Source organism: Alnus glutinosa, chromosome 9 (genome assembly GCF_958979055.1).
Source record: "Alnus glutinosa chromosome 9, dhAlnGlut1.1, whole genome shotgun sequence".
Taxonomy (NCBI): domain Eukaryota; kingdom Viridiplantae; phylum Streptophyta; class Magnoliopsida; order Fagales; family Betulaceae; genus Alnus; species Alnus glutinosa.
Genome location: NC_084894.1, coordinates 1,414,508 through 1,439,120, shown reverse-complemented (window position 1 = coordinate 1,439,120; position 24,613 = coordinate 1,414,508). Strand labels below are relative to the sequence as shown.

The following is a 24,613-nucleotide window of genomic DNA, read 5'->3' as shown; positions in this document are numbered from 1 at the left end:
GAATATTGTGAGAGCAAGAACAGGTCTAATTAATTTCGAAGATTATGCTTTCATCAGTATGCAACTTTTTAACCTAAAAATTTAAAATAAATGTCTTTTAGACCAATGTATGTATTTGTGATGCCTCTGATTTGGTAGGATTAGGAATAACCCCCTCCATATGATCTCTGGAGAATGCACACTTTCTCAATTAGGGCAAAATAGAGGCGTTGCTATTACCGTACCAAATGAATGTTGTTGAATTGATATTTTTAACATGAATTATTGGAAAACTAGGATTAAATAAGAAATGCATGCATAAGCATGGGAGGAAGTTATGAAATTAAGATGCTTCAAAAATCCGTAGAAAGATAGTTGAAAATCTGAAAACAAATAAGGTAAAGCAAAAAGGTCACGCGTTCTAAGTAGTAAAAATAAAAATGATTAAGGCATGTGTTATGATCTTAAGTATCTCACATAATTTAAGTAAAATCTTAATTATATGTATATAAGCTCTTAAACACTCTTCCCTTGCAAGCCGGTTTTCAATGGTGAGTTCTACTCAAGGTTTGCATTTTAAAAACCTTTCACACAAAATAATATTTAAAAATAAATAAATAAATAGTAGAATAGATAATCTATTGGAGAAAGTATAGAAAAAACAATAGTTAAAGTAGAGAGTTGTACTTTTTCAATAGCTACTTTAACTATTATTGCTAGAGATACTTTGACTAAAGTAGAGTTTATTAGAACACCTCTAACAATAATAGCCAAAGAAATTATTGAAAAAGAAGTAGGACTCTCTACTTTAACTTTGTTTTTTCTATACTCTCTCCAGCAAATTCTCTATTCTACTCTTTAATTTTTTTTAAATATTATTTGTGTGGAAAAGTGTGAAAGAAAGAGAGAGGGAGAGAGAGTATGTGAAAAAAAAAAAAAAAAAAAAAAAAAAAAAAAAAAAAAAACTATTTGCGGTGTAAATAGTGAATAGATAGAAAAGCTTATTCACCATTCACACTAGAATAAAAAATTATATTCTGCATATTCTGCTGGAGACGAAAAATGGCTTATAGTAGTCAAATTTGACTACTATAAACCATATGTCTATTCTGTTGGAGATGCTCTAAGAAGATATTTACTGGGTTGAGAAAAACCTTGTTCTTTATTTATTTTATTTTTCCTCTTGACCACTTCTAAATTCTGGTGAGCTTGGCGGATATATAAAAAAACTATAACATTTCATTTGGATTTTTTTTTTTTTTTTTTTTTTTGGACATGTCCACACAAGAGGGAGATGGGGGGATTCGAACTAATGACCTTCACTTCATGAGGCGTGGTCCACAACCGATTGAACTACCCCTTGGGGACAATATTGCATTTGGATTTCCCGTCGAAAACAAAAATCAAAATTCTCTCATGAAGAACTTCTGTACGTAAGTAAAAGCCGCTTGATAAAACTGGCATCTACAACAGCCAGGTCGATGCGTAAAATAAATTAGACTAATGCAATTGTTAAGATCGAGTGTCATGTCAATTAGCCCTCTTCCTCTTCATGGACCTCTTTGCATGAGATTTTGCATTCTTCTTTGACATATTTGTAGGCCGTCTCCGCCTTTTGCTTTGCTGTTGAGGCACTGGCTTCCCATTGTCATCGTCCCCAGCGGAGGGGTTATCACTCTCAGACTCATCTTCATCAGAACTGAGTACCAAGTCCTCAACAACGTCTTCATCCAAAGCAACCTCTTTGTGCTCTTCCATATTTCTATTCTTTTTCTTCTTTTTCATTTCTTTAGGCTTCTTAGCCCTGGAAATCAATAGCAGCATGATAAATAACAATTGAACCAAAGGAAAAAAAAAAAAAAGAAAAACGAGAGAGGGAGATGATGAACATACTTGGAATCACTTCCTGGTAACCAGGAGGAGGAGTTAAAGACGGCAGCACCTTCCTCATTCCCCGTATCATCCTCTTCATCACTTTCTGGTATCTTATTCCCGAAGACAGAAGCATGCTCACCGACAAGAACACTGAATCCACATGCACATTAGACAATTGCAGCCTAAGACATGGAAACATGAATAATACAAAGCCATTATCTAACGTGATGACAAACCTGGATTCCATCAACGAATCATATCTCTGCTGTGCTCTTTGGCGTAGAGTTAAGACATACTGTGACAGAGGGCTAGCCCCCAACCTTTTTTCATCCTGTCAATAAGTCATAAGGTATTTTAGTTTCTCTGAGATTTAAACTAACAGGGAAAAAAAAAACATTTAAGAAATCCAAGATGACAAACCACTCATATATTACAAGCATCATACACACGGCTCAATTCATGGAATTGCATTTTCTATCATGGAGTTAAGTGTTTAATAACATGTGCTACAATTGTAAAAAAAAACCCCGAGGTTGAGTTACTGAAAAGTTGACCAGCTCAAAAACAAATCTCAGAAGCCATATAACAATATCATAAAAGACTTGATAAGTAGATCATACAAGAAAACATTCCAACTTTGACTCTGACTGTTGACTCACAAGTAATCAGACAGCTTCCAAGTTCTTTCTACCACTTCAAGCCATATATTTGCCAAATCAATTTTAAAACTAATGAAGTAAAAAAGGTGACAATTTTCACTGAAATTAAACAATCCGATCAACTAAAGCATAGGATTTGCAACTCATCAAGATTCAGAGCAACTTTCAAATCCAGCACTCTGGCCATCCTTAAGAAAGGCTGAATGCAGAGTACAATCAATAGAATATGACTAAATTCAGCATAAAGAAAAGTCTTGAGAGATGTTTGCAAACCTCAAGAAAAGATGATGCGGCCGGATCATTCGGAAGAAAAGAAATTGACATACGCCTTTCATTCGTAAACTCGGAGCTAGCCTCAATCTGGGATGTGGAAGACCTGACACATTAGTTATGTGTACTACAAACTTTGCTACATGTAAGATGAATTCATCTCAATAGAAAACAGATAAATAAAAAGAGCATAATTTTTTTTACACCAATCCGCCCTTTAAAACACTAAAGATCATGTGGAACACATGCTGTTACCACTCTAATAAATATAAATTACGTAAGTGCATAACAAGCTTTGTTCATTAGAATACAAAACAGACAATAGAAAAGCGTAAATTTCCAGTATTTCACTTCAACATGCTGAAGGATCAGGTTGGACCACATCTGATCACCAATCTAATAGGTATACCTGACGTATAAGACGCCTCATTTCTTTCCGGAACCTGTCAACTTTGCTAGATTTGCAAAACCTACGCATTCGGTCAAGTGGGATAACAGACAACTCAAAGAATGCGACAGAATAGCTCCATTGAGCTAAATGTTCAGCTATCTCCTCAATCACAGAAAAAACACATGCCTCCTGAAATGCCCTTGTCTTCAGGGTTGGCTTGCTTACCTGGCATAGAAAATTATCCAAATCCATGTCAACAACAAAGCTGCATAATGTGACTTGTACGAGCATAAAATATTCATGCCGAAGTACCTTGAGTAAAGTACGCAAATCAACAGCTTTGCCAACACCTCCAGTGGGGGGTCTATTTAATTCTTTCATTTCCAGCATCTCCAAAAGGAACAAAGAAACAGGTATGAAAGTACCAGTGGAAGCGGCAATTCGGTTAAGCATTTTGGCACACCTCAATCTAAGGGGAAAATATCTAGCCGTTGGAACAAGCCGGGCTACCCCAGAAATTATTTGGGTCAGAGGATATGCAAGGGGCCTAAGGTCAGCTTCTGAGCTGTATGCACAGATAGCTCCAGTCCAAAGCTCAAGGCAGTTAATGAACTTCCACTCATACACCTTTCGGAATGCCTCCTATAGAACACAGTTAAAAATCAGAAGTGTAGTACTTGGCCATCACAATCAACATAGTCTCCAAGAAAGTATAATTATTATTCACCAAATGCAAAATGGTAAAGCATCCACATACTTTTAAGGCAATGGATGAAAATAATAAGATTGCAAATTTGCAGCCTAAACGTGAAAGCTCAGAATTATAACTCTACGGTGGCAAAAGTGCAAATTTTGAGTGACAGCTACCCTAAATGGACAAAAATTAACCTCCAGAATGGCACAAATTTTAGCATAATCATCCTAAGTTCAATAGGTAATGAGAGGCGCACAATAAAAGGCATCATTTAAATGTAACAACGTGTCAGGCCTATATATAAGAGGAGATTTAACAAGAGAACCCTTGCAATTAATTTTTCAAAAGTGACAAATAATAATACCTTTGTTTTTGTACTAAGTGCCTCCCGTAAAATCATTGACAATTGCCGAATAAAAACAAAGGCATGTTGATATGCAGTCGGAAGATCCACTCCCAGAAGTTCAATGACACAATTTCCAAGAAACTGGATATGCTGTAATTTCATTGCATTTATAAACTGGCAGTTCAATACGTAGGCTTTATATATCCCTTTAAAGCATTCATCTAAGCAATCAGATCCAAGCCGTATGCATAAATCTCTTAAAAATAGAAACGAGACAACAGGTAGGGCACCACCGCCTGTGCCCCAAAAGTGAAGTGCAACCTGAATAACGTTAAACATAAAAATTAGTTCCACTTGTACCAATTGATAGTAATATAAAAGAATAGTAAAAGACCTGGCAACTATTGTGGACCTGAACTACGACAAAATGCCATGATGCATGCCCTGAAAAATAAGAGAAACAGTTGCTGTGCTCCACGTAGGCACAATATACTCATACTACTAAAAAATTTATCCAACATGTGATTTTGCACATAAGAGCAATCTATGTAGTTCAAGTTCAGTACAAGGTCCACGACCACAAACTGCACTGCAAATGCATCATATTTGCAGTAGACCTTTTTTTCTGTAAGTGATTGCATTAGAGAAACAATTTACATTAACCACCTTAAACAGCATGTTATCCAGTGCAGGGTCCACAACCACAAAACTGTACAGTGATGCATCATATTTACAGTACCGACCTTAAATCACATGTGGTAGTATGGTAAAACATGAACCAGAAAGACCACATTCAATCCAACAAATGAAGAAGAGCTTGACACATACCTTAATGTACTTCCTTAAGAAGCTTGGGAAAGCAGCCAAAAATATGGAAGAATATTTGAGACGCCGTAAAGTAAATGATATCATTTCTGTATCAGTCATTTGGTTCAGAACATGTAGGGAATTTCCAAGATATGACTTCACCAAGTGATTGTAGTTCTTCCATTGTTTTGAGTTCATGAGATTAACTATGGTCTCTTTCTTTCCGCCAGAAGCAGGGAGCTTCAACAATTTCCGAAGTATTGCATCCATTTCACTTAACACAAACAACATTATTTTATTAAAGACACTACTTGACATAATACTGAACTTCGCTGAAGAATCATCCCCACCATCATCACCATAGTGGCATGCGGTCTTGAATGCTCTCATAAGCGAACGAACTGCACTTAAGTTCCCATTTTCTTGTATCGAGTTACACCAGGAATCGACCATTGCAGTTGTTATAACCTTTTTTGAGGGTTTCTCTTCTTTCTCTGCTATATCATGCCTGCCAGTTTCATTATCAACTTGTAAATCTGCATCTTCTACGTCGGTATCAACATCATCCTACAAAAGTGCAACAGGTAGCATAGAGCCCTTATTAAGAGAACCCATTGAAATCATTATGAATGTCAAGAGATTTTGCACACTCACGCCAATATCCCCATCATTAAATTGTAGAAGCTCCTTGTCATGCTCTTTCAAAAACTCGTAGAATTCTGGATCCTGCAAAAACGCACCTGTCAACAACTTCACCACTAAAGCTATAACAGTATCAACAGACAGATAAAAGTTTGCAAGGTAAAACATTATCAAGTATCAACCACCTTTATTTTTTAATTGAATGAATAAGAATTTTAAATATATCAAATCTGAAGATCATGCCTCTTCTAGTAATATTGTATTCAACCCACATTCATTCTATAATCAAGCAACTGAACTATAATGGACATAATGGTACCATGAAATGGAACCCCCACTTCATGAATTTTCCTGGACATATAGCAGACATGGCAAATATTGCTAATAGCACAAATTATATCAATCTAACGCAACCGACCAGTCTCTCATTGTTTAATATTCCACAAGAATGAATTTAGAACAACCCCCTATAATTATATCTGAAGCAAAGTGGTTGAAATTCTTTAGTGACAATTTCAAATTTATAATGCTATATACGCTCGACAAGACATATGCCACCTGTAAATTTAACGGCCACTAGTCCCATAGTCTTATGCAACCTGGGCGCTTTCACAAACATGAACTAGATTTCTTCACTAGTTTCAGTAATCCTGAGTAAGGTTTATAACGACCCACCCCCAACGACACAATATTGTCTATTTTTTGCTCCACCGAACCAAACTTCTCAATAGGTCACCCATCCTGGTACTACTCTCACAAAAGCCCGCTTAATTACGGAGTTCTGATAGGTTCATGTAGCACAGCCCCATAACGAATAGAATGCCCTAATCACAACCAGGTTCGAACGGGACATCAAATACACCATTATGGAATTAAGGTAGAATGCCCCGATCGCAACCATGTTCGAACAGGGCATCAAACATTACAATATGAGCCGAGACAGAATGCTCCGATCACAACCTCATCCAAACGCGACATTTTAGGAAATCCGCCAATTGCCATCCAAATTTCACCCCAAATTCAGCCTGATTAGCTTCCACATTTGATTTGATTTGATCCGCAACCACATATGGAAATTCCATTCGAATTCTCCACTTCCAAAATCGATTCTTCCAGTCATTTTAAGGTTAATTCAACTTTATTATTTTCCATACTAGATTTAAATCTTACCTTTTGTTGCAGTTTTTTCCTCTTTAGTGAATTACTTTCCTTTCATAAAATTGGGAAGTGGAAGTGGTCTCTCAATTTTTTGAGTTGTTGTACTCTCAAAAAGTAAGGAATGAAGGCGAGGATACAATTTGTTGGATCCCATCAAAAAGGAAGTCTTTTGAAGTGAAGTCTTACTATCAGGTATTGTTTACTTTTGTATGGTCCACTTTTCCTTGGAAGAGTATTTAAAAAGTTAAGGTTCCCCCGCGAGTGGCATTCTTTATGTGGACGGCAACTCTAGGAAAAATCTTAACCTTAGATAACTTACGTAAGAGGAATATTATTGTGATGGAGTGGTGTTGTATGTGTAAGACTTGTGGAACTTATTCTTTCATTGTGAGGTTGCAACAGAGATGTGGAGTGCGCTTCTTCAGCTTTTTGGTGTTTCGTGGGTTATGCCTCGAAGGGTGAGCGAGTCGTCAGAAAGTTGGAGGGGACTGTTGGGCAACCGCATGGCGTTGCACTTATGAAGGATGGCTCCATTGTTTTTGATGTGGTGTCTCTGACGAGATCAGAATGCACGCATTTGACGATTGTGAGAATGGTTTGCTCAATTTGAAGAATTTGGTGCTACAAACCCTATATAAATGGAGAGTGGCTTGGAATACTTTGTCCGTTTCTACTTTTTCTGAATTTGTAGCTTTATGTTCTTCTTTCTCTATGCGTTAGGGGTTCTCTTATATACATCATGTGTATTTGGGTTGCATTCCTCTGAGCTTTTGAATGAATATACATTATTTGTCAAAAAAATAAAAAGGAACCCAACATTTGCTATCAGTTTTTTTTAGTAATATTTCAATTTGAGAGTGTTTCTATCATCTTATGAACATGGATGATTGGAATTGAAGTTCAGCTGAATGGAGAACAAGCAACTAAGAGGAATTTAAGAACAACGAAAGTTTGACTCTCTATGATTAATGCAATGAAATCTTATGGTTTTAAAACCTTTTGAATGCCAGATCAATCGATCCATTTGCCAAGCATAGTCAAAAAAAATCTTCCCTCTTTGCCTTCAATTACATCCAAAAGCGACTTGTAGACTTTATTATGACCGTCTCTCATTGGTTGTCCGCAGATTCCATTATCACAAAGGGACCCAATCTACAATTTCTTTTTTTCTTTTTTCTTTTTTAAGAAAAGAAAAAAGATATGCTTTAATATGAAATGGATATATCCATACATCTTTGACTTATATTTATGAGATGATAAAGTATGGCAAAATGCACAAATGATCGGATCACATAGGAATGGGCATATTGGTTTATGTAAGAGAGCCAGCAGATTCTGTATTTTCAGCACGCTTCACAATCAAAATGTTAAGATACATTTTCAAAAAGAATAGAATATAAAAATAAAAAATAAAAAGAGAATCAATGTGGCAACTCACTATATTTATTAGATAATTACTAGATCTGTTTGAGACTCATAAATCCAATCATCTAATGCGCAAAAACTATTTTTGAATAAGTTTCACAATCCCCCAAAACCAAGCATGAAAATCTGAAATATCTATGCTTCAAAAATAAAAATCAAGATAACAAAAATATATCTTGAGCAAGAGTTTTTTTTTTTTTTTTTGATGATTAATTTGAGCAAGAGTAAAAGCCTCCAACCTTTTCCTTAAGTCTTTCTAGTTCCTTCATATGCTCTTTTGCTCGACTCTGAGATTTTGAGATCGTGCTGCTTCTGGTTTCTTCTTTCTCATCTTTATCATTCATTTCTTTGTTCAAACTCTTCACTGAGGCCACCAAAAAAAAAGCATCAAAAGAGGAGTAATCACCTTAAGTAGAACATTCAATAAGCATAAGCCTGAAAACTAGTCAACTAAATTAATGTGTAAACAAAAAACCTTTGCCTTTCGCACCCATGTTGAAAATGACCAAGGATTTTTTTTCTTTTCTTTTTCCTGCAAAGGAGAAAGAAATGACCAGAATTATATAAGACAGTAAAAGTTCCTGCTTTCTTCTAGGGACCATAGAAGCCAAGTTTTTCTCAGATTACATGCTGCTGCAACTTAGAGAATACACCTCACTCTATTTCAACTTGTTTAAGCCTTCTTTTTTTTTTGGATAAATTTTCAACTTGTTTACATTGTACCGTCTAAAAAATTCTCTCAATCACGCCAAAATGAATGGATGACATTTGTGGAAAAAAATTACTTGGGCATAAATGTACATATAACTCAACTCAACTAAGCCTCATTTTCCACTGGGTCAGCTCCACGAATACATTTTTAACTGACTGGGGTCAGCTGCAAATATCCTTTTTTTTTCTTTTTTGCCATTCTACCCTATCTAAGGCCATACTCTCCATTACTCTATGTCAAACACATCAACAAATAATCACACGCACAGAGAGAGAACAAAGACAGCAACTACGCAAATCCCAAATTAATACTCAAGACTATAAAATGCATTAGGCAAACAGAATCACATTTGATGAATTCCCAACAGATTGGATTCCACATCATGCACACACCAACATATATCATATCACAAATTACGCAAGATGCCACTTTCACATAATCCTGAGAAGTATGAGATAAATAAATATAAACAAGCAGAAACCATAAGTGCAACAAAACCAAAATCTTCAACAACTACGAAGAAACAGAAAACACACATTCTTTGTAGTCAATTAGCTTAAAATTCAGATATCGACTTCAAAAGTACACAAGCAATAAATTTCTAATCTTCTGCAAACATCATCCATCAAAAGCCCCATAATTCTATATCAATAATAAATCACAGAGGTAAAAGCACATATCGAAACTTCTACTTAATTATTAACACAAGCTTTTTCTTTCTTCTTCTTTTTTTTTCCTTGGATGCTGAGGAAATATATGAAATAAATTCTCGAGCTTTATAATTTCTAGTAGAGAAATGTTTATCTTTTTTCTTTTCTTTTCTTTTCTTTTTGGATGCTGAGGAAATATATGAAATAAATTCTCAAGCTTTATAATTTCTAGTGGAGAAATGTTATACACCACTTTTATCCCACTTTTATTCTATTTTGGTGATATTACACCGTCAAGCAGCTTTGTTTCAAAAAAAAAAAAAAAAAGATTCAAGGGCTAATTGGTAGTGCCACATTAGCAAAAAGAAATAAAAATATGATAAAAGTGCGGTGTATAGCATTACTCTTTCCAGTATATGGTTTAGAAATTTGTGAGACGAATATAAAGAGAGTTTTGAAATTCTAATTTCTTTCTTAACAAACCAATTTTCTTGAGAACCAAACAAAAAATTAGGGGTTTGCGAGGCAAGAATGAGAATTCAACATCAAGAAATAAAAATAAGAGAAAAATCAGGAGATTTGGATTTGAATTCGAACAAACCAGAAGTACAAGTACCTTTGAAACCACCACCAAAAACCCTAGGGTTTTCGTTTTAGGTCGACTTTTTTTAGCTGCTTTAGGACACATTTGGTGCTTAGAATGGCTATTCCGGCGGAAAACATTTTCTGGTGTTTGGCGCATACGGAAAATCACAAATATTTTTTATATTTTCATGCAATCATATTAACTTATAAAAATCAATTTTTATTCACAACATAAAAATATTAATGTAAAATAAGATATATATATATATATATATATATATATAAAAACTAAAAAATTATGTTTAACTAAGATAATACACATTGACTAACAATAATCATATATTTTCAAATTGAGAGAGCCATAAATATCATCCAACAATACACTTAAATTACCAACAAAAGTTCAATCATAAATATTACTATTCAAGTTCAACCACAAATATTGCAAAGTTTTGGCCAACGTACAACGGCCATCCAAGTTCAATCATATATGTTATTACAATCAACTTAATTAGTATCTTACTACATATCGATGATACGCAAATTCTAAGCTCCATGATTTTTGAAGAAGTTGTCCAACCAAAACTTTTTAAGCTTAGCATTCTTTGCCAAAAATGCTCTTGCAACATTCTCATCTCCCATCAAGGATTTTGTAGAACCCTATTGAATGAATAAATCTCAAAGGAAACCTCAAGAAGGCATGAAAACAGCAAGAGACAATGATGAAACCTCAAGAACCCTTTGACGGTATGTAAAATTACACTCTTCATTAGAACACCGCATTAGAACAGCAGCGCCTCTCACTGCTGTTCCTCCACCGCTACCACTCCAAGTCTATCCCAAACCAAACAAGTCCAGCTTTACTCTCTAGAAAGAGTGTGTGTATGTGTTTTGCGCAGAACCCATAAAAGGTCTTGTCTTGACATTTTGACAAACACTTTGAGTGCATATATTTATACACACACAAAAATAAAGCAGCACAAATTTACATAATACAAAATCTACATGAACTTCCCTAAATTCTCTAATAAGCAAATTCCTTAACAACATGAAACAAAAATTCATAAATACGAGGCAAACCAAAGCAAACTTCGCATTCCAAAAATCAAAGAACGCCATAGCCTAGGAACCTTATTCTCTGAAATCAGAACTACAAAAATCACACAAACTGACCCATCAAATCTCTAGCTATGTCCGTCACTGATCCTTGAAACTGAGGACACACCCATTTCAGAAATCTTGCTCAATCGAATCCAACAAAGAGAGAGAGAGAGAGAGAGAGAGAGAGAGAGAGAGAGAGAGAGAGAGAGAGAACCTGAGATGCTAGCACAGAGAGAGAGAGAGAGTGAGAGAGAGAGAGAGAAGGAGCTGTTCTGCGTTGAGCGTGAAGGAGAAGACAAGAGAGACTGGTCTTGTGCGTGAATGAGAAGACGATCGCTAGAGACTGGTCTGTGTGAAGGAGAAGACGAGAGAGTCGGTTTTGAGCACGGTTCCAGTGATTTACGAAAAAGCCATAATTTCCCGAAATTTACTGAGCAGTTTTTATCAAACGAAAATTATTTTCGGGTTAATTATTATTTTCCCCTTTACTAAACACCAAAAAAATACTAAAAATATTTTAGGCCAAAATAAATGAAACATTAATAGATAATCATATTCGTTAGTTTAATTGTAAAATTAGAATAGAACCATGCATGTGTATTTCACTGCTTGCTATATAGTGCAATACCCGGTGAATGAAATCATATTCTAATCAAATTTTTTAAAATATCCTTATAATACAATTCTAATTTACATTTTTATGAGATTTTTTCCTTTAATTCTTGTTAAACATAAAGAGTTATGTTATAATTATTTTTTCAATTCATGCCACAGGAGAATACCCAATGTAATCAAATTGAAGACAATTTTTTTCAAGCTCAACGAAAAAAAGGAGAAATTTTTTCAATTTCTCAGAGCAAAACCAGCTCTTCAAATCATCGAAGAGAAACAGAAAGGTAACAATAGATGTTACCTGCTCGTTGATCTCAACGCCGGCGAGTAAGATTAATAACGAGTTCGCTAAGCTTTCCTGGGTTGTCAACTAGAAGGGTGATTCAAAGAGATGGCAGTGCTCACTTCAAGGGTAAGCTTGGATCCGGCTTATGTATAGCTGAAGGATGGTTCTTGGTGACGTTCTAGGCTCGCGCACCAGGTGCGGCCAAGGGGAGAACTTGAGATGAATTTCCTTTTCTCTGTTACTCTGTTACTCTGTTTCTATCAGAGGTTGCATAGCAGCGTGCATGTTCTAAGAAAACCTACACGACGGGCGGAAACGGTGCCGTTGTGAGACAATCTATCGTCTTTTATTTTTTTCTCTTCCTTTTTTTTTTTCTTCCCGCCCGCACAGAACTTTTTCTTCAATAAAAACGGCGTCGTCTGGTTTTGTGATAGGGATAAGGAGTTTGATAGGTTTAATAGTTGAGTTACGATGGAATTCCAACTTATTAAAATTAGATTAGGATTATAGTATTTAATATTAGGATTAGAGCTTATTTGAATTTGAATATTCGAACTTTAAGTATTATCAATTTCAGGGACGAAGCCAGAAGTTCTTATGGTCAGGGACCAATGGCAAAAAAAAAAAATTTGTAGGGGCCAAGTAAGCTAGATTTTTATTTTTACTTTATATTTTTTAATTTCTTAAAATTTTTATTTTTTTCCACCTTATAAATTTTTTTTTTTTTAGGAAATTGGGGGGGGGCCATGCCCCTGCCAGCCCCCCTCTCTCCGTACCTGATCACTTTAGATATTATCTATTTGTATTTCTATTTAAAAACTATTTGATCGTTAATGAGAGTAGAAGAAAAGAATTAATATAGACTTTTGTCTTGTGGTTTGATTCCAGCCTTAATTGGATTCACTTGGGGTCTATCTCCAACCATTAATTAGAGTTCATTATCAATACAATTTCTCTTCCATTCCATTTTCTCGTTCCTTCGTTGTTCATTTATCTCATCAGAAATCACACGGTTTTGCTTAAAGAATAAAATTTGTTTCTTTGATAATTTTTTGTAATGAAGATATGTTGTTGCTAATATTTCATTGGCAACTATATATCATTTTCGTTGTAAAAAATTAAAAAGCAATTAGTGACGATTGACAATTATTGCTAAAACATAAAAGTAACTAAATTTTTTCCATCTTTAGCAAAGTGCAAAGTGTATGAAAGAGTTTAATGGGATTTCTTGGATGTAATGAAGGAGATTGGCTTTGCATAGAGGTGGGTAACATTAATCATGGTCTGCATCAGATCAGTAAATTATTAGGTACTTATTAATGACCAACCTCAAGAAAAAATTGGATTAGGATCCCCTCAAATTTCCTTTGACAATTTGAGATCTCAAATTGTGAAATCTCAACATTTCTTTAAATCTAATAGCTTATATTATACCAGCTGTCAACATAAAAATAAATGTTAAAGGAATTCAAAAAAAACTCATGAATATAGAGACAAAAATGTCATTCACCATAAAAATTTTAAAAACAGCCGGATCCCCGGCCAGAACGACCGACTAGCCGGGATATGGTCATTCTGACCGTTCCCCGGCCAGATTCCAGTCGGGATTTGGCCGTTTTCCGGGCAAAACGACTGGATTCCGGTCGGCTGGCCGAGATCTGGCCTTTCCTCAGCCAGAATAACCCGATTCTGACCGGCTGGCCGAGAGTTGGCCGTTCCTCGGCTAGAACAGCCGGATCCCGGCCTGTCCCTTCCCCGGTTGGCTAGCCAGGGAAGGAGTCGCCGTAGCAATCACCGTTAACATCGCAACAGGGAGTTTTAGAGAGGGCATTTTCGTTTCTATTTTCTTGAGTTTTTTTGAATTTATTTCACATTTATTTCACGTTGACAGCTGGCATAATATGGGCTGTTAGATTCAAAAAAAGAGCTAAGATTTAACAATTTGATATCTCAAATTGTCAAAGAAAACTTGAGGGAATCAATCCCAAAATATCACTTTGTCCAAAGGGCTCGGGCAAGGTGATCATTTGTCTCTATACCTATTTATTTTGTGTGCGAAAAGTTTGAGTTTACTCATTTAGAAGGCGTATGAAAGTAGATTGATCACAAGTGTTCCAATCATGAAAGGTGCACGTGGAACCAAACTGATTCATCTATTTTTATTATTTTTTCGGATGATAATTTATTGTCTTGTAAAGCAAATGTTTTGAAATGAAGCAAAATTCAGGAGTTGTTGGAATTGGAAGCATACGAAAAAGCGTTGGTACAAAAATTTAATATGGAGAACATGTCTATTTTATTCGGTTATTTATTTGGCAAGGGTACAGTCAAGTACAATTTGTGAAAAAAATTTGGGGTTGATGGTTGCTCTTGGAAAATCTAAAACTTGAACCTTTAAGAGCATAAATGAACTGATTTGGAGTCATAATAATGGGTGGAATGAGAAATTTTTGTCCCAAGCAAGAAAAAAAATTCTTCTCAAAACAATAATCCAAACTATTCTACCATATAATATGAGTGTGTTCCAGTTGCCAAAAACGTTTTGTAAAGAAATTAATTTGAAGATGCTCTGATTCTGCTGGAGACATAAGGTAATGAGTCAACAGTAGTTTGAAAGAACTGGGTTAGATTGGGGCGCTCCAATTCTATTAGTGGGCTGGGGTTCAAAGAATTAAAATGTTTTAATAAAAATCTCTTGGCAAAACAAGGGTGGTGGTTGTTCCAAAAGCTATAAACATTGTGGCACAGATTTTAAAGGAGTAATATTGCCCGTGTGATAATTTTTTGGAGTCTCAATTTGGACATAGGTCATCCGATCCACGAAGAATCATATAGAGTACAAAGTATCTTCTAAAGGTAGGGCTTGTGTGACGAGTGAGGGATAAGTCTAACATTAAGATTTGAGATGACAAATAGCTCCTAAATTTGTCTACTTTCGTGATGCGTGCAATCACTAGTTAGGAGACAGGACATGGATGCAAGAGTTAAAGAACTAATTGACAAAGACACTAGGCGGTGGAATGCACCCCTTGTAAATAAGATTTTTAATGAAGATGAGGTTAACATGATATGTACAATGACAATCGGCCCCAATAGACAAATTGATCAATTAATTTGGATAGATATGTCAACAGGGAAATTTTTAGTGAATAGTGCATTACTCAATGCTTAAGGTTCAAAATATCACAGGAAGATCCAATTTTGAATCTCTTCCGATGTCCAAGGTGTCCTTGAATATAATCGTGTTCTTGTAGAGAGACAAACATTTTTGTTGCGGTGGCGAAACCTAGAGAAGATTCTCCACTATGAGAAGAAATATTCCAAGGTGGCCGCGGAAATCGAGGCAGCCCGCAGGTGAGAATCACGTGGCGAACCCCAACAGCTTGTCTCCGGAATCTTTGACAAGTGTTTGGTGATTTTGCATTACAGAACAAAACCATGCATGCCGGTGTCAGTTTCGATCGTCGCTCAGAGCAATTTCTTTTTTCCGGTGCAGACTAACACATGAGACTTTAATTTCCATGCTCGTCCATGCCAAGTCCAAGATCACGACTTTTGATGAAATTTAATCACTCATTAATGCAATCAGTTTTCATATAATCACGACACAAGTGGATGAGTGATAAAACCGATTAATACTTATTCTTTTATTTTGGAACAAAATGATTATTTTATTGAAATATTTATTCTTTTATTTTGTAAGGACCTATTTATTGAAATAGCTTTTTATTTATTTGGTAGGAACTTATTATTTAAAATAGTTATTCCTTGAAAATAATTATTCAATCCCTTACGAAGAGAAATAGTTATTCCTCTTATTTTTAAGAGGAAAAGTTATTCCTGAGAAAATAAACAACCTTTCTAAGAATTTATTGGATTATCAATAAAGCTTGTTCTATTAACTGCTAATTAACACAAGAAGAAAAGAAAATTAAATATTGTTGAAATAAACTACAACCGTTGATCGTAAATGAATGATGGCAATTCATACAACGGAGACAAAAGCTTTTATAGATAGACACTGAAATCACTGAATGATGCAACTTTGATTAAATGAGTAGCGTCCAAAAAAAAAAAAAAAGGGAAAAGTACACATAACCCCCTCAAACTACCACCTCATTGTCAATGTCCCCCCTAAACTACCAATTGTGTCAATGTCCCCCCCTAAACTACAAAAAACTGTCAATGTCCCCCTAATGACAAAAATACCCTTCATAAAATTATTAAAATAAAATAAAAACTAAAAAAATATTTTTAAAAAAATATAAAATAAAAAAAATTATACCAAAAAAAAATTAAAACTGGTTTTTCTTTTTCTTTTTTTTCGTTTGTTTGTTTTTTTTTTTAAAAAAAAAAAAATTGTTTTTATAAGTTTCAGTTATTTTTTTGTTTGGTTTTTTTTTTTTTAAAAAAAAAAAAATCATTCTTTTTCATTTTTTTAATTTAATAAAAAACTGGTTTTTTCCTTTTTCTTTTTCATTTGTTTTTTTTAAAAAAAAAAATTGTTTTTATATTTTTCAGTTATTTTTTCGTTAATTATTTTTTTTATAAAAAAAAAAAAAAAAAAAAAACTTTCTTTTTCATATTTTATTAATTTTTTTAAAAAAAAAATTAATTTTTTAGTTTTTATTTTTAGTTTTAGTTTTTTTTTTTTGAATTTATAAAGACATTTTTGTCTTATTCAAAAAAATTTAGGGTTATTTTTGTCTTTTTGTTGGTCTTAGGAGGGATATTGACATTTTTTGGTAGTTTGAGGGGGGGTAATTGACACAATTGGTAGTTTGGGGGGTACATTGACAATTAGGTGGTAGTTTGAGGCGGATATGTGTACTTTTCAAAAAAAAAAAAAAAAAAAGGGGGTTAGTTTCGTCATTAAGACGCTATGTTTATCAGCCACAACGTGTTGCATATATAGAACCCGAGCTGCTCAAGCAAGATCAAACCCGTTCCTCAAAGCCACGCTTCTTTGATTAATCCCAATGCAAATTAAAGGACTCTTTCTTGCTTGCGTGTCCGTTTGATCAAATCCCACCTCCACAAAAATACATAGAGTTGTCTTCAAGGCTTGTGGGACCCGAATGAAGTGCTTTAAATAGAGGTCTCTCTTTGTGAAGGAGACCAGCCAACGCAGATTGCAGAGAACAAACACAGCCTCAGAAAGTGTGTGAGAGCTAGACAGATCGAGAAACAAGATAGAAAGTGCTTCTTCTGTAGAAGCACTTTCTGGGCAAGGGCTTCTGTATATCTCCAGGTACTTCTCTAGCTCTCTATCCCTCTCTGCATGTTACTGATGGATCTGTGGATGAAAGTGCTTGTTTTTTCTTTTTCTTTTCCTTTCTTTTATTTTATAAGCATTTTTTGTTTTTCTTTGTTTCTGGGTGCAAATGCAATATGTGTGTTAAGCTTTTCTAATTAATGGGGTTTATTTTATATATCCAAACAAAAAGATGACATTCAAATTAAATTTATGGCATTAATGTAGAGCTTAAACTTCTTGTTTTGTTTTCCTGATGGGCATGAGATTTTTCTTTAATTTTATTTATTATTATTGATGATGATTTTGTTGTTTTTTGTTTTTTTTAATTTCTTGGCCTTTTGTTTTTGGATGACGTGCTAAATTTCACAGCCATGCATTGCATGTTATCGTCTGGTTGAGTAAAAATAGTTGCCGCGGTAAAAGTAAATCGGCCGGTTGGTCCGTGTTTTGACCGTAAAGAATTGCTTTCGCATCTCTGCAAATTTGCCGTTACTTTTGACTTTTTCTCCGGAGACTGTGCAGTTCCATTTAATTATTTTATTTTTCTATCATTTTAATTTCTTTTCTTTTCTTTTTTAATTTAAATTATTTTTGTTTTTAAATTTTTTAGGCTGCTTTCAGTCGCTAAACTCAAAGTCAGCAGCCACAGTAATTTAATTGAAGTGGGATGGGATGAAAAATGATATTTGCACATACACATTTTGTATACATATTTTACATACATTCCAATGGGTGTTGTTGTATTCATGCATGAGGTACCCATTTTACATAATGGTGGCTGGAGCGGGGTTAAGCCCCTAATTAATAATTATATAATAAATATATACATTTTTCTTAAAAGGATAAAAAAATATTTTAAAAGACTTTAATAAGATAAAAAGTTAATAAAATACTATTTACTTTAGGCTTTCACTTAATAATTGTACAATAAATGTTATTTTCAAAACAAATTTAAAACTCTAATTAAGGCACTCAATCATGGTAAAAGTAATTACAAATTGAAAGCCTCAAAAAAATCACTAAATTCTTAAAAAGTCCCACTTATTTACTCTTTTTAAAAGCTCCATTTTTACATTCATAAAATTAGTCTCACGTGCAATTTTTTTTTTTTCAACGTTTATTTGAATTGAACGTTTAAAAAAATATGAAATGTCTTCGAAGTGTATAAATTCTCATTGTTTGCATTATGCATAATAGATAGAATTGCACATCCGATGAGTCTTTATTGTCCATCAATTTTTTTCGCATTATGTTCTACTACAAACCAATCATTATATAACTTATGTCAATTTTTCTCTTTATTTTTCTTTAAATCTTCTTATTTTATGTCTTTAAATCAAGTGATCATTAAGTAATTCTATATCTATCAAGTTATAAAATAAAATAAAAAAATTTTAAAATACATTTTACAAATAGAAAAAGGACTCTAATTGACATATTAAATAAAAAATATATATAATATAAATATTGAAATAAATTTAATTTAATTAATATTTAAATATAAAAAATAGAAAACAACCTTACTTAAACTTATTATCTTAAGCCTCAAAATTTTTTGAGCCAACCCTACATATGATGTGTATACAAAATAAATGGGTGCAAATAAGATATCTCAAATAGAAATAGGGGGATAAACAACAGCACACATGCTGTAAAAGAAAGTGAACGGCTCAGATTTAATTAAATAATTGAACGGTTCATATCTCTTCCAAAAATTTTGTCCACGTCTCTTCCCTCTATCACTGCTTCTCCTTCATTTTCTCCTCTGTAAAACCTCTCTCTTTTCCATCCATCATCAACAGAGCCGGTCGTTACAGTCAAGACCCAAGGAAACCCGGTGTGTACTGTCCCAAGGGCTGAACCTTTATTTCCTGCTAAGTTGAAACCACCACACCCTTCTTCACAGCACAAAATGACGCTATTGCTATTGGATTGGTTTCTAATGGCATATCATCAAATCCCATGGAGATGTTAATCACATCAACGCTGCAAAACTTCTTCAATAGTCTGGGCCTCAGTCCAAGACTTCTTCAAAAGCTTGAAGAGTCTCTCTCTCATAGACACAATTCTTTACCTCTTTAAAACAGTCTAATCCTCTGTTATTTCACTTCCTCTCTGCAATTTTCAGTCTTAACCCAAAATTTTGTGATTGTTAAAGTTGATGAAGGCATAAAGACTGGTTGATGAAGGCGAGAACATGGTCCAAGGCCGTTAGGGTCACAAAATTTCAAACTTTTTTTAACAAAATCCCATACCCATCTGGTGTTTATTTGCAAAATCTAATCTTTTTTTGCTTCATTTTCTTTGGGCTTTGCTGGTGAAAAAAATGGACGGAAGAAAGAGAGGTTTTACAGACGAAAAAATGAAGGAGAAGCAGTGATAGTGAAACAGAGTTCAGGCACCTTTAGTCAATCCTAGATTTTCTAAATAGGAACATGATATATATGTATAATTAATGACCCGTAATTATCTAATTAAGTTGGTGGCAGGTGAATCAGGTGATAAGTGTCGTACGTAGTGCATGTTTCTAAAGTTGAATCTGAACGTACGATTATTTATAGCTGCTACCAAACCATGCAATTAATGGTTAGCCGGTGCATAAGTGCATAACCTTACATTTCTTCATATAAATTGATAAGAAAAGACTGCATAACTGATATGCACCGATCAATCTTCAAATTGATTCCGATCCATGATGTGATATATTGATTATATAACTTGACCATTGGTTATAACTTATAAGTAATAAATCATACTGTCATAAAAAGTAGATATAAATGGATCAATTATCAATTTTCATATTAAATTTTACAGATCGATCTAATAAGTATATATATTTTTGCTGTGAATTTATGTCCTTTAATATATAGTGGCTCCGTTTGTTAAAAAAAAAATTGTTTCGTGTTTTCTCTTCTCAAATAAAAATATTAACAAACAATTAAAAAAAAAAATTTATTCCAAAAGACTTTTTTTTATTATTATTTACTTTTAAAAGGATGTTTTTTTTTTAATTAAATCAAAATTTGATTTTTTTTACTCAAAATTTTTATACGGCATAAAGTGTAAGAAAAAATCTGTTGAAATGATTTTTCTTTTTTAGTTTCCTTGTTAACATATCATCTTTAATATGTAACATTTTTCACGCTATTTTAATATAAAACACAGCTCGATTTCAAAGAAATTCAAAAATCTTTGAGATTCTCGAGGATCTGATCCCTTAGAAACAAGCTATAATGCTTTATGAGATGTGGTCTCAACGTTTCTATATATATCTACAAGATTGGCCTTACATGACGGTAAATACCGCAAGGAGTTCATGGGCTGTAACCCCTGGCCGGGGTTTGCAAGTATGGCAACGGTAGTTTGGTTAATGTATGAGATTTATTTTTATTTTTATATTTTGTATTTTAACCTCATGTGCTATTTTAGTTATTTTGGTGAGTCAATTTGATGAAAACACTAAAAAACCACTCCCAGCAGCATCACCATTTTAGCCAAAAAGTTTTGATGAGTGAAATTACTCACCAATTTTGATGAGTATTATTTACTCACCAACTCATTCACAAAATTTTGTTTCACATTTCTCTCTCACATGATCAGCACACTTTTTTCCTTTTTTCTCTCATTTTCTTCTCCTATCTCCCATCTCCCTCACACGATAATATCATTTTTTCAAGAATACGAAGGATTCTTTGTAAAAATATTAAATAAAGAAATAATAAAAAAATCTGAAAAATTATTATTTAAATGGAATAGTGAATATTGACTAGATAAAATGGTGAGGCTGCTGGGAGAATTTTAATAAAGTAGCTAACCAAAATAGAAAAGAATGATTTTTGGCTATTTTGGTGAGGCTACTAAAAATGCTCTATTAAAGACAAGGAAAATTAATGCGAATTTTGTATCCATTTGCTTGTGGTTGTTACTTACTTTTCCTTTGACAAAGAAATAAAACCCATAACATAAATTTTACGGTTAAAATTTAAAGTTGATGCGTCTAGTAGAAAATATAATTTTATATTATCAAATTTATTAAAATATGTGTCAATACTAACGTGTCACATTTGTATTGCCTTGTAGATAGTATGCTACTCATAAGCACAGTGCCATAGTACAAACCGATCACCATGTTGTGGTGTTCTGAAATTCTTGGACAAATTTGTTTGGCTCTTAATTAATATTAGAGTACTAGTAACAGTTTCCTTTAAACCTTTTTTTTTTTTTTTTTTTTTAATTTAAAGAATTAAACCACTTCCTACTCCCTTATTTAAATGCACTCTACAATAACTTTCATTGTCATTTTTTTTATATCATTTAAATATTATTTAAATTATATTCTAAGAGAAAGTAATAAGAAAGATAAATCATTTAAATATTGTTTCAAAGAAATATTAGAGCAATGAGAGAGGAAAGGTGAAGTTTTTATATTAAAATAATGTTAAAAGAACCACTTTTACTTCTCTAGATGTATGGTATAACCCTTTGTTTTCTTTGTGTTTCTTTAGTTTAGAGAACAATAAGTAAATCTGATTCAAGCGGTATTTTAGGAGTTTTTCCTGCATGTAAAGAAGAGAATTAGATTTAGAGAAACTACTTATTCAGTTAGCAGATATGCTGATCTTTCGTTTCAATTTTAGATTTTTCATCTATACTGCATGCATCTATGCATGAAGAAGTTGTAATATGTTATCTTCTAAAGAACTTACCCACATTTTCTTTCAGGATTGCACATATATAGCCCCTGTAAGTAGGACAATGGGAGCCGGAGGCCGAATGTCTGCTAGCAAGAAGCTTGAAGAGCAAAAAACACCCTTCCAGCGAGCACCACACACAAAACCCCCATTCACGCTTAGCCAACTCAAGAAAGCCATACCACCCCATTGCTTCAAACGCTCCCTCCTACGCTCCTTCTCATATGTTGTTTATGACCTCTCCTTAGCCTTCCTCTTCTACTACATCGCTACCTCTTGCTTCCATCTCCTCCCTCACCCCCTTTCCTACTTGGCGTGGCCGATCTATTGGGCTCTCCAAGGCTGCCTTCTCACCGGCGTTTGGGTCATCGCGCATGAGTGCGGTCACCATGCCTTCAGTGACTACCAATGGGTCGATGACATGGTTGGCCTAATCCTTCACTCTGTTCTTTTAGTTCCATACTTTTCATGGAAGATCAGCCACCGCCGCCACCACTCTAACACCGGGTCCCTTGACCGAGATGAGGTGTTTGTCCCCAAGCCAAAATCGAAAATGCCATGGTTTTCCAAGTACTTCAACAATCCACCAGGCAGGGTCCTCACTCTTTTGGTCACACTCACTCTAGGCTGGCCCTTGTACTTAGCGTTAAATGTTTCTGGCCGACCCTATGACCGTTTCGCATGCCACTATGATCCCCACGGCCCCATTTTTTCGGATCGCGAAAGGCTTCAAATATATCTCTCGGATGCCAGTGTCTTTGCTGCAGCTTATGTGCTTTACTGCGCGGCAACGGCAAAAGGGCTGGCATGGCTTGTATTGGTATATGGTGTGCCACTGCTCATAGTGAATGCCTTCCTTGTGTTGATCACATACTTGCAGCACACTCACCCTGCATTGCCGCACTACGACTCGTCGGAATGGGATTGGCTCAGGGGAGCGTTGGCGACCGCAGACAGAGATTACGGGGTGCTGAATAAGGTTTTCCACAATATCACAGACACCCATGTGGCTCACCATCTCTTCTCTACTATGCCACATTACCATGCAATGGAAGCCACCAAAGCAATCAAGCCAATATTGGGCGAGTACTACCAGTTTGATGGCACTCCTGTTTATAAGGCAGTGTGGAGGGAGGCTAAAGAGTGCCTTTATGTTGAGCCAGATGAGGGTGCCCCTAACAAAGGCGTTTTCTGGTACCAGAACAAGATGTGATACTGGCTGGACTGAGCCAAAGAAAATGTAGTTAGTAGGCTAGGCCAGTGTCTTTGGTCAGTTTGGTGTGTTAAGGAACAAATGAAGATCAAAATAAGGATCACATGCAATTGTGTGAGTGTCATTTAGCAAAGAAAAAAAGAACATGCAGTGTCAGTGCTGCTGGGTTTATGTAATGTGGTTTGTGTTCAGTGAAAGTTCTGTTTCGTAAACAATAGTGTTTGGTACCAGAGATTTCTCTGAAAACAATTATCAGATTATATTTTATATATATATATATATATATATATATATAGGTACAATTCGAAGCATATTGGCTATCATCTAATCATTAATAACATAATTTCTATGGATGCATAACTTCATTACAAGGATTAGAACTCGTGATTAATTAAGTGTGATTCCCAAATAAAAGTTTGGACACTTGAAATCATTGTAAGCTTGGAAGCATATGTAGTAGCTAGGCTAATTGTTGCGAAAGCTGTTATTATTAAGAAAACAGTTGAACTAAACACATTGCACGCAAATCAAAATGTTAAATTATCATTTATTATAAATAAGAAAAATTAAGGTTCGAATTCAGGAATACATGATAAATTATTATTTATAAGGTAATAAGAAATGATGAATTTAATTATTTAATGACTTCTGCATCTTAAAAATATTGCAAGAAGGTGACCGTGATCCATCATCATCAATATCACTCTTAATTTCTAGACCCTTATTTTTAGCTCCTCACAATATTCATATTCGTCCATCTTTCATGTTAGTTGGTGCCATTGAGTTGCTTGTAATGGTGGAAACAATGGCTGCGGGAGTTGAAGGATCTTTGAATCCCAATCTGTCAACAAAGTCAAAAAATGAGTTTTCTGAGTTAAATGGTCGGGAAATGTTCCTCATTGCTTCCCTTTTCCTTTTCTTTGCATGGAAACTCATGTGCCCTCCCAAGGCATTACCACTTCCAAATGATATATTACACATAAAGCATTTGTGGTTACCTCGAGTATCAGTTTGAGGTGCACGTGTGATTTTCTGTTCAGTAGGATTTTCTTGGATCTTTTCTGGCTTGGAATGATTTTGGCCATGATCTATATCAAGCCAGGATGAGTAAGACTCATGAAGAATTTGGGGTTCTTGTTTTGGGACTAACCAAGGCGAACTAAAAACTCCAGGCATAAGGGCTTCTCGATTTGTCGGTGATCTATTTGGTTGATATCTCATATGCATTGATCTATTTGGACAAACCTGATATGAGTTGAA

General features: G+C 34.5%; 2 protein-coding genes across 4 annotated transcripts; one reads left to right on the top strand and one right to left on the bottom strand.

Annotated features, from left to right (window-relative positions):
- Positions 1–1,327: 1,327 nt before the first annotated feature.
- On the bottom strand, positions 1,328–12,472 carry LOC133878099 (nucleolar complex-associated protein 2). 3 transcript variants are annotated; one of them, XM_062316599.1, is made up of 13 exons: positions 12,208–12,472; positions 11,509–11,642; positions 8,722–8,778; positions 8,486–8,610; positions 5,676–5,747; positions 5,043–5,588; positions 4,233–4,535; positions 3,487–3,816; positions 3,193–3,399; positions 2,787–2,873; positions 2,091–2,185; positions 1,873–2,004; positions 1,328–1,783 (listed from the first exon to the last, which is right to left on the bottom strand). In XM_062316599.1, exons 3-13 carry the CDS (start codon positions 8,738–8,740, stop codon positions 1,510–1,512), a joined length of 2,190 nt encoding a protein of 729 aa, XP_062172583.1. In that variant the 5' UTR covers positions 8,741–8,778; positions 11,509–11,642; positions 12,208–12,472; the 3' UTR covers positions 1,328–1,509. The 3 variants fall into 3 exon arrangements, with proteins under 3 accessions (XP_062172583.1, XP_062172581.1, XP_062172580.1); XM_062316597.1 differs by lacking the exon at positions 11,509–11,642; XM_062316596.1 differs by lacking the exons at positions 11,509–11,642; positions 12,208–12,472 and adding an exon at positions 11,367–11,438.
- A 4,698-nt stretch (positions 12,473–17,170) lies between these two features.
- LOC133877137 (delta(12)-acyl-lipid-desaturase-like) lies at positions 17,171–23,580 on the top strand. Its single transcript, XM_062315385.1, has 2 exons — positions 17,171–17,443; positions 22,172–23,580. The coding sequence occupies exon 2, from the start codon at positions 22,205–22,207 to the stop codon at positions 23,351–23,353; it is 1,149 nt and encodes a 382-aa protein (XP_062171369.1). The 5' UTR covers positions 17,171–17,443; positions 22,172–22,204; the 3' UTR covers positions 23,354–23,580.
- The last annotated feature ends 1,033 nt before the right edge of the window (positions 23,581–24,613 follow it).

Coding starts and splice junctions, on each gene's coding strand:
- LOC133878099 (XM_062316596.1), bottom strand. Junction 8,611..8,721: donor CATGGGTGCGAAAGGCAAAG/GTTTTTTGTTTA, acceptor TGGTGGCCTCAG/TGAAGAGTTTGAACAAAGAA. Junction 2,874..3,192: donor TGAGGCGTCTTATACGTCAG/GTATACCTATTA, acceptor TCCACATCCCAG/ATTGAGGCTAGCTCCGAGTT.
- LOC133877137 (XM_062315385.1), top strand. CDS start 22,205: ATGGGAGCCGGAGGCCGAATGTCTGCTAGCAAGAAGCTTGAAGAGCAA.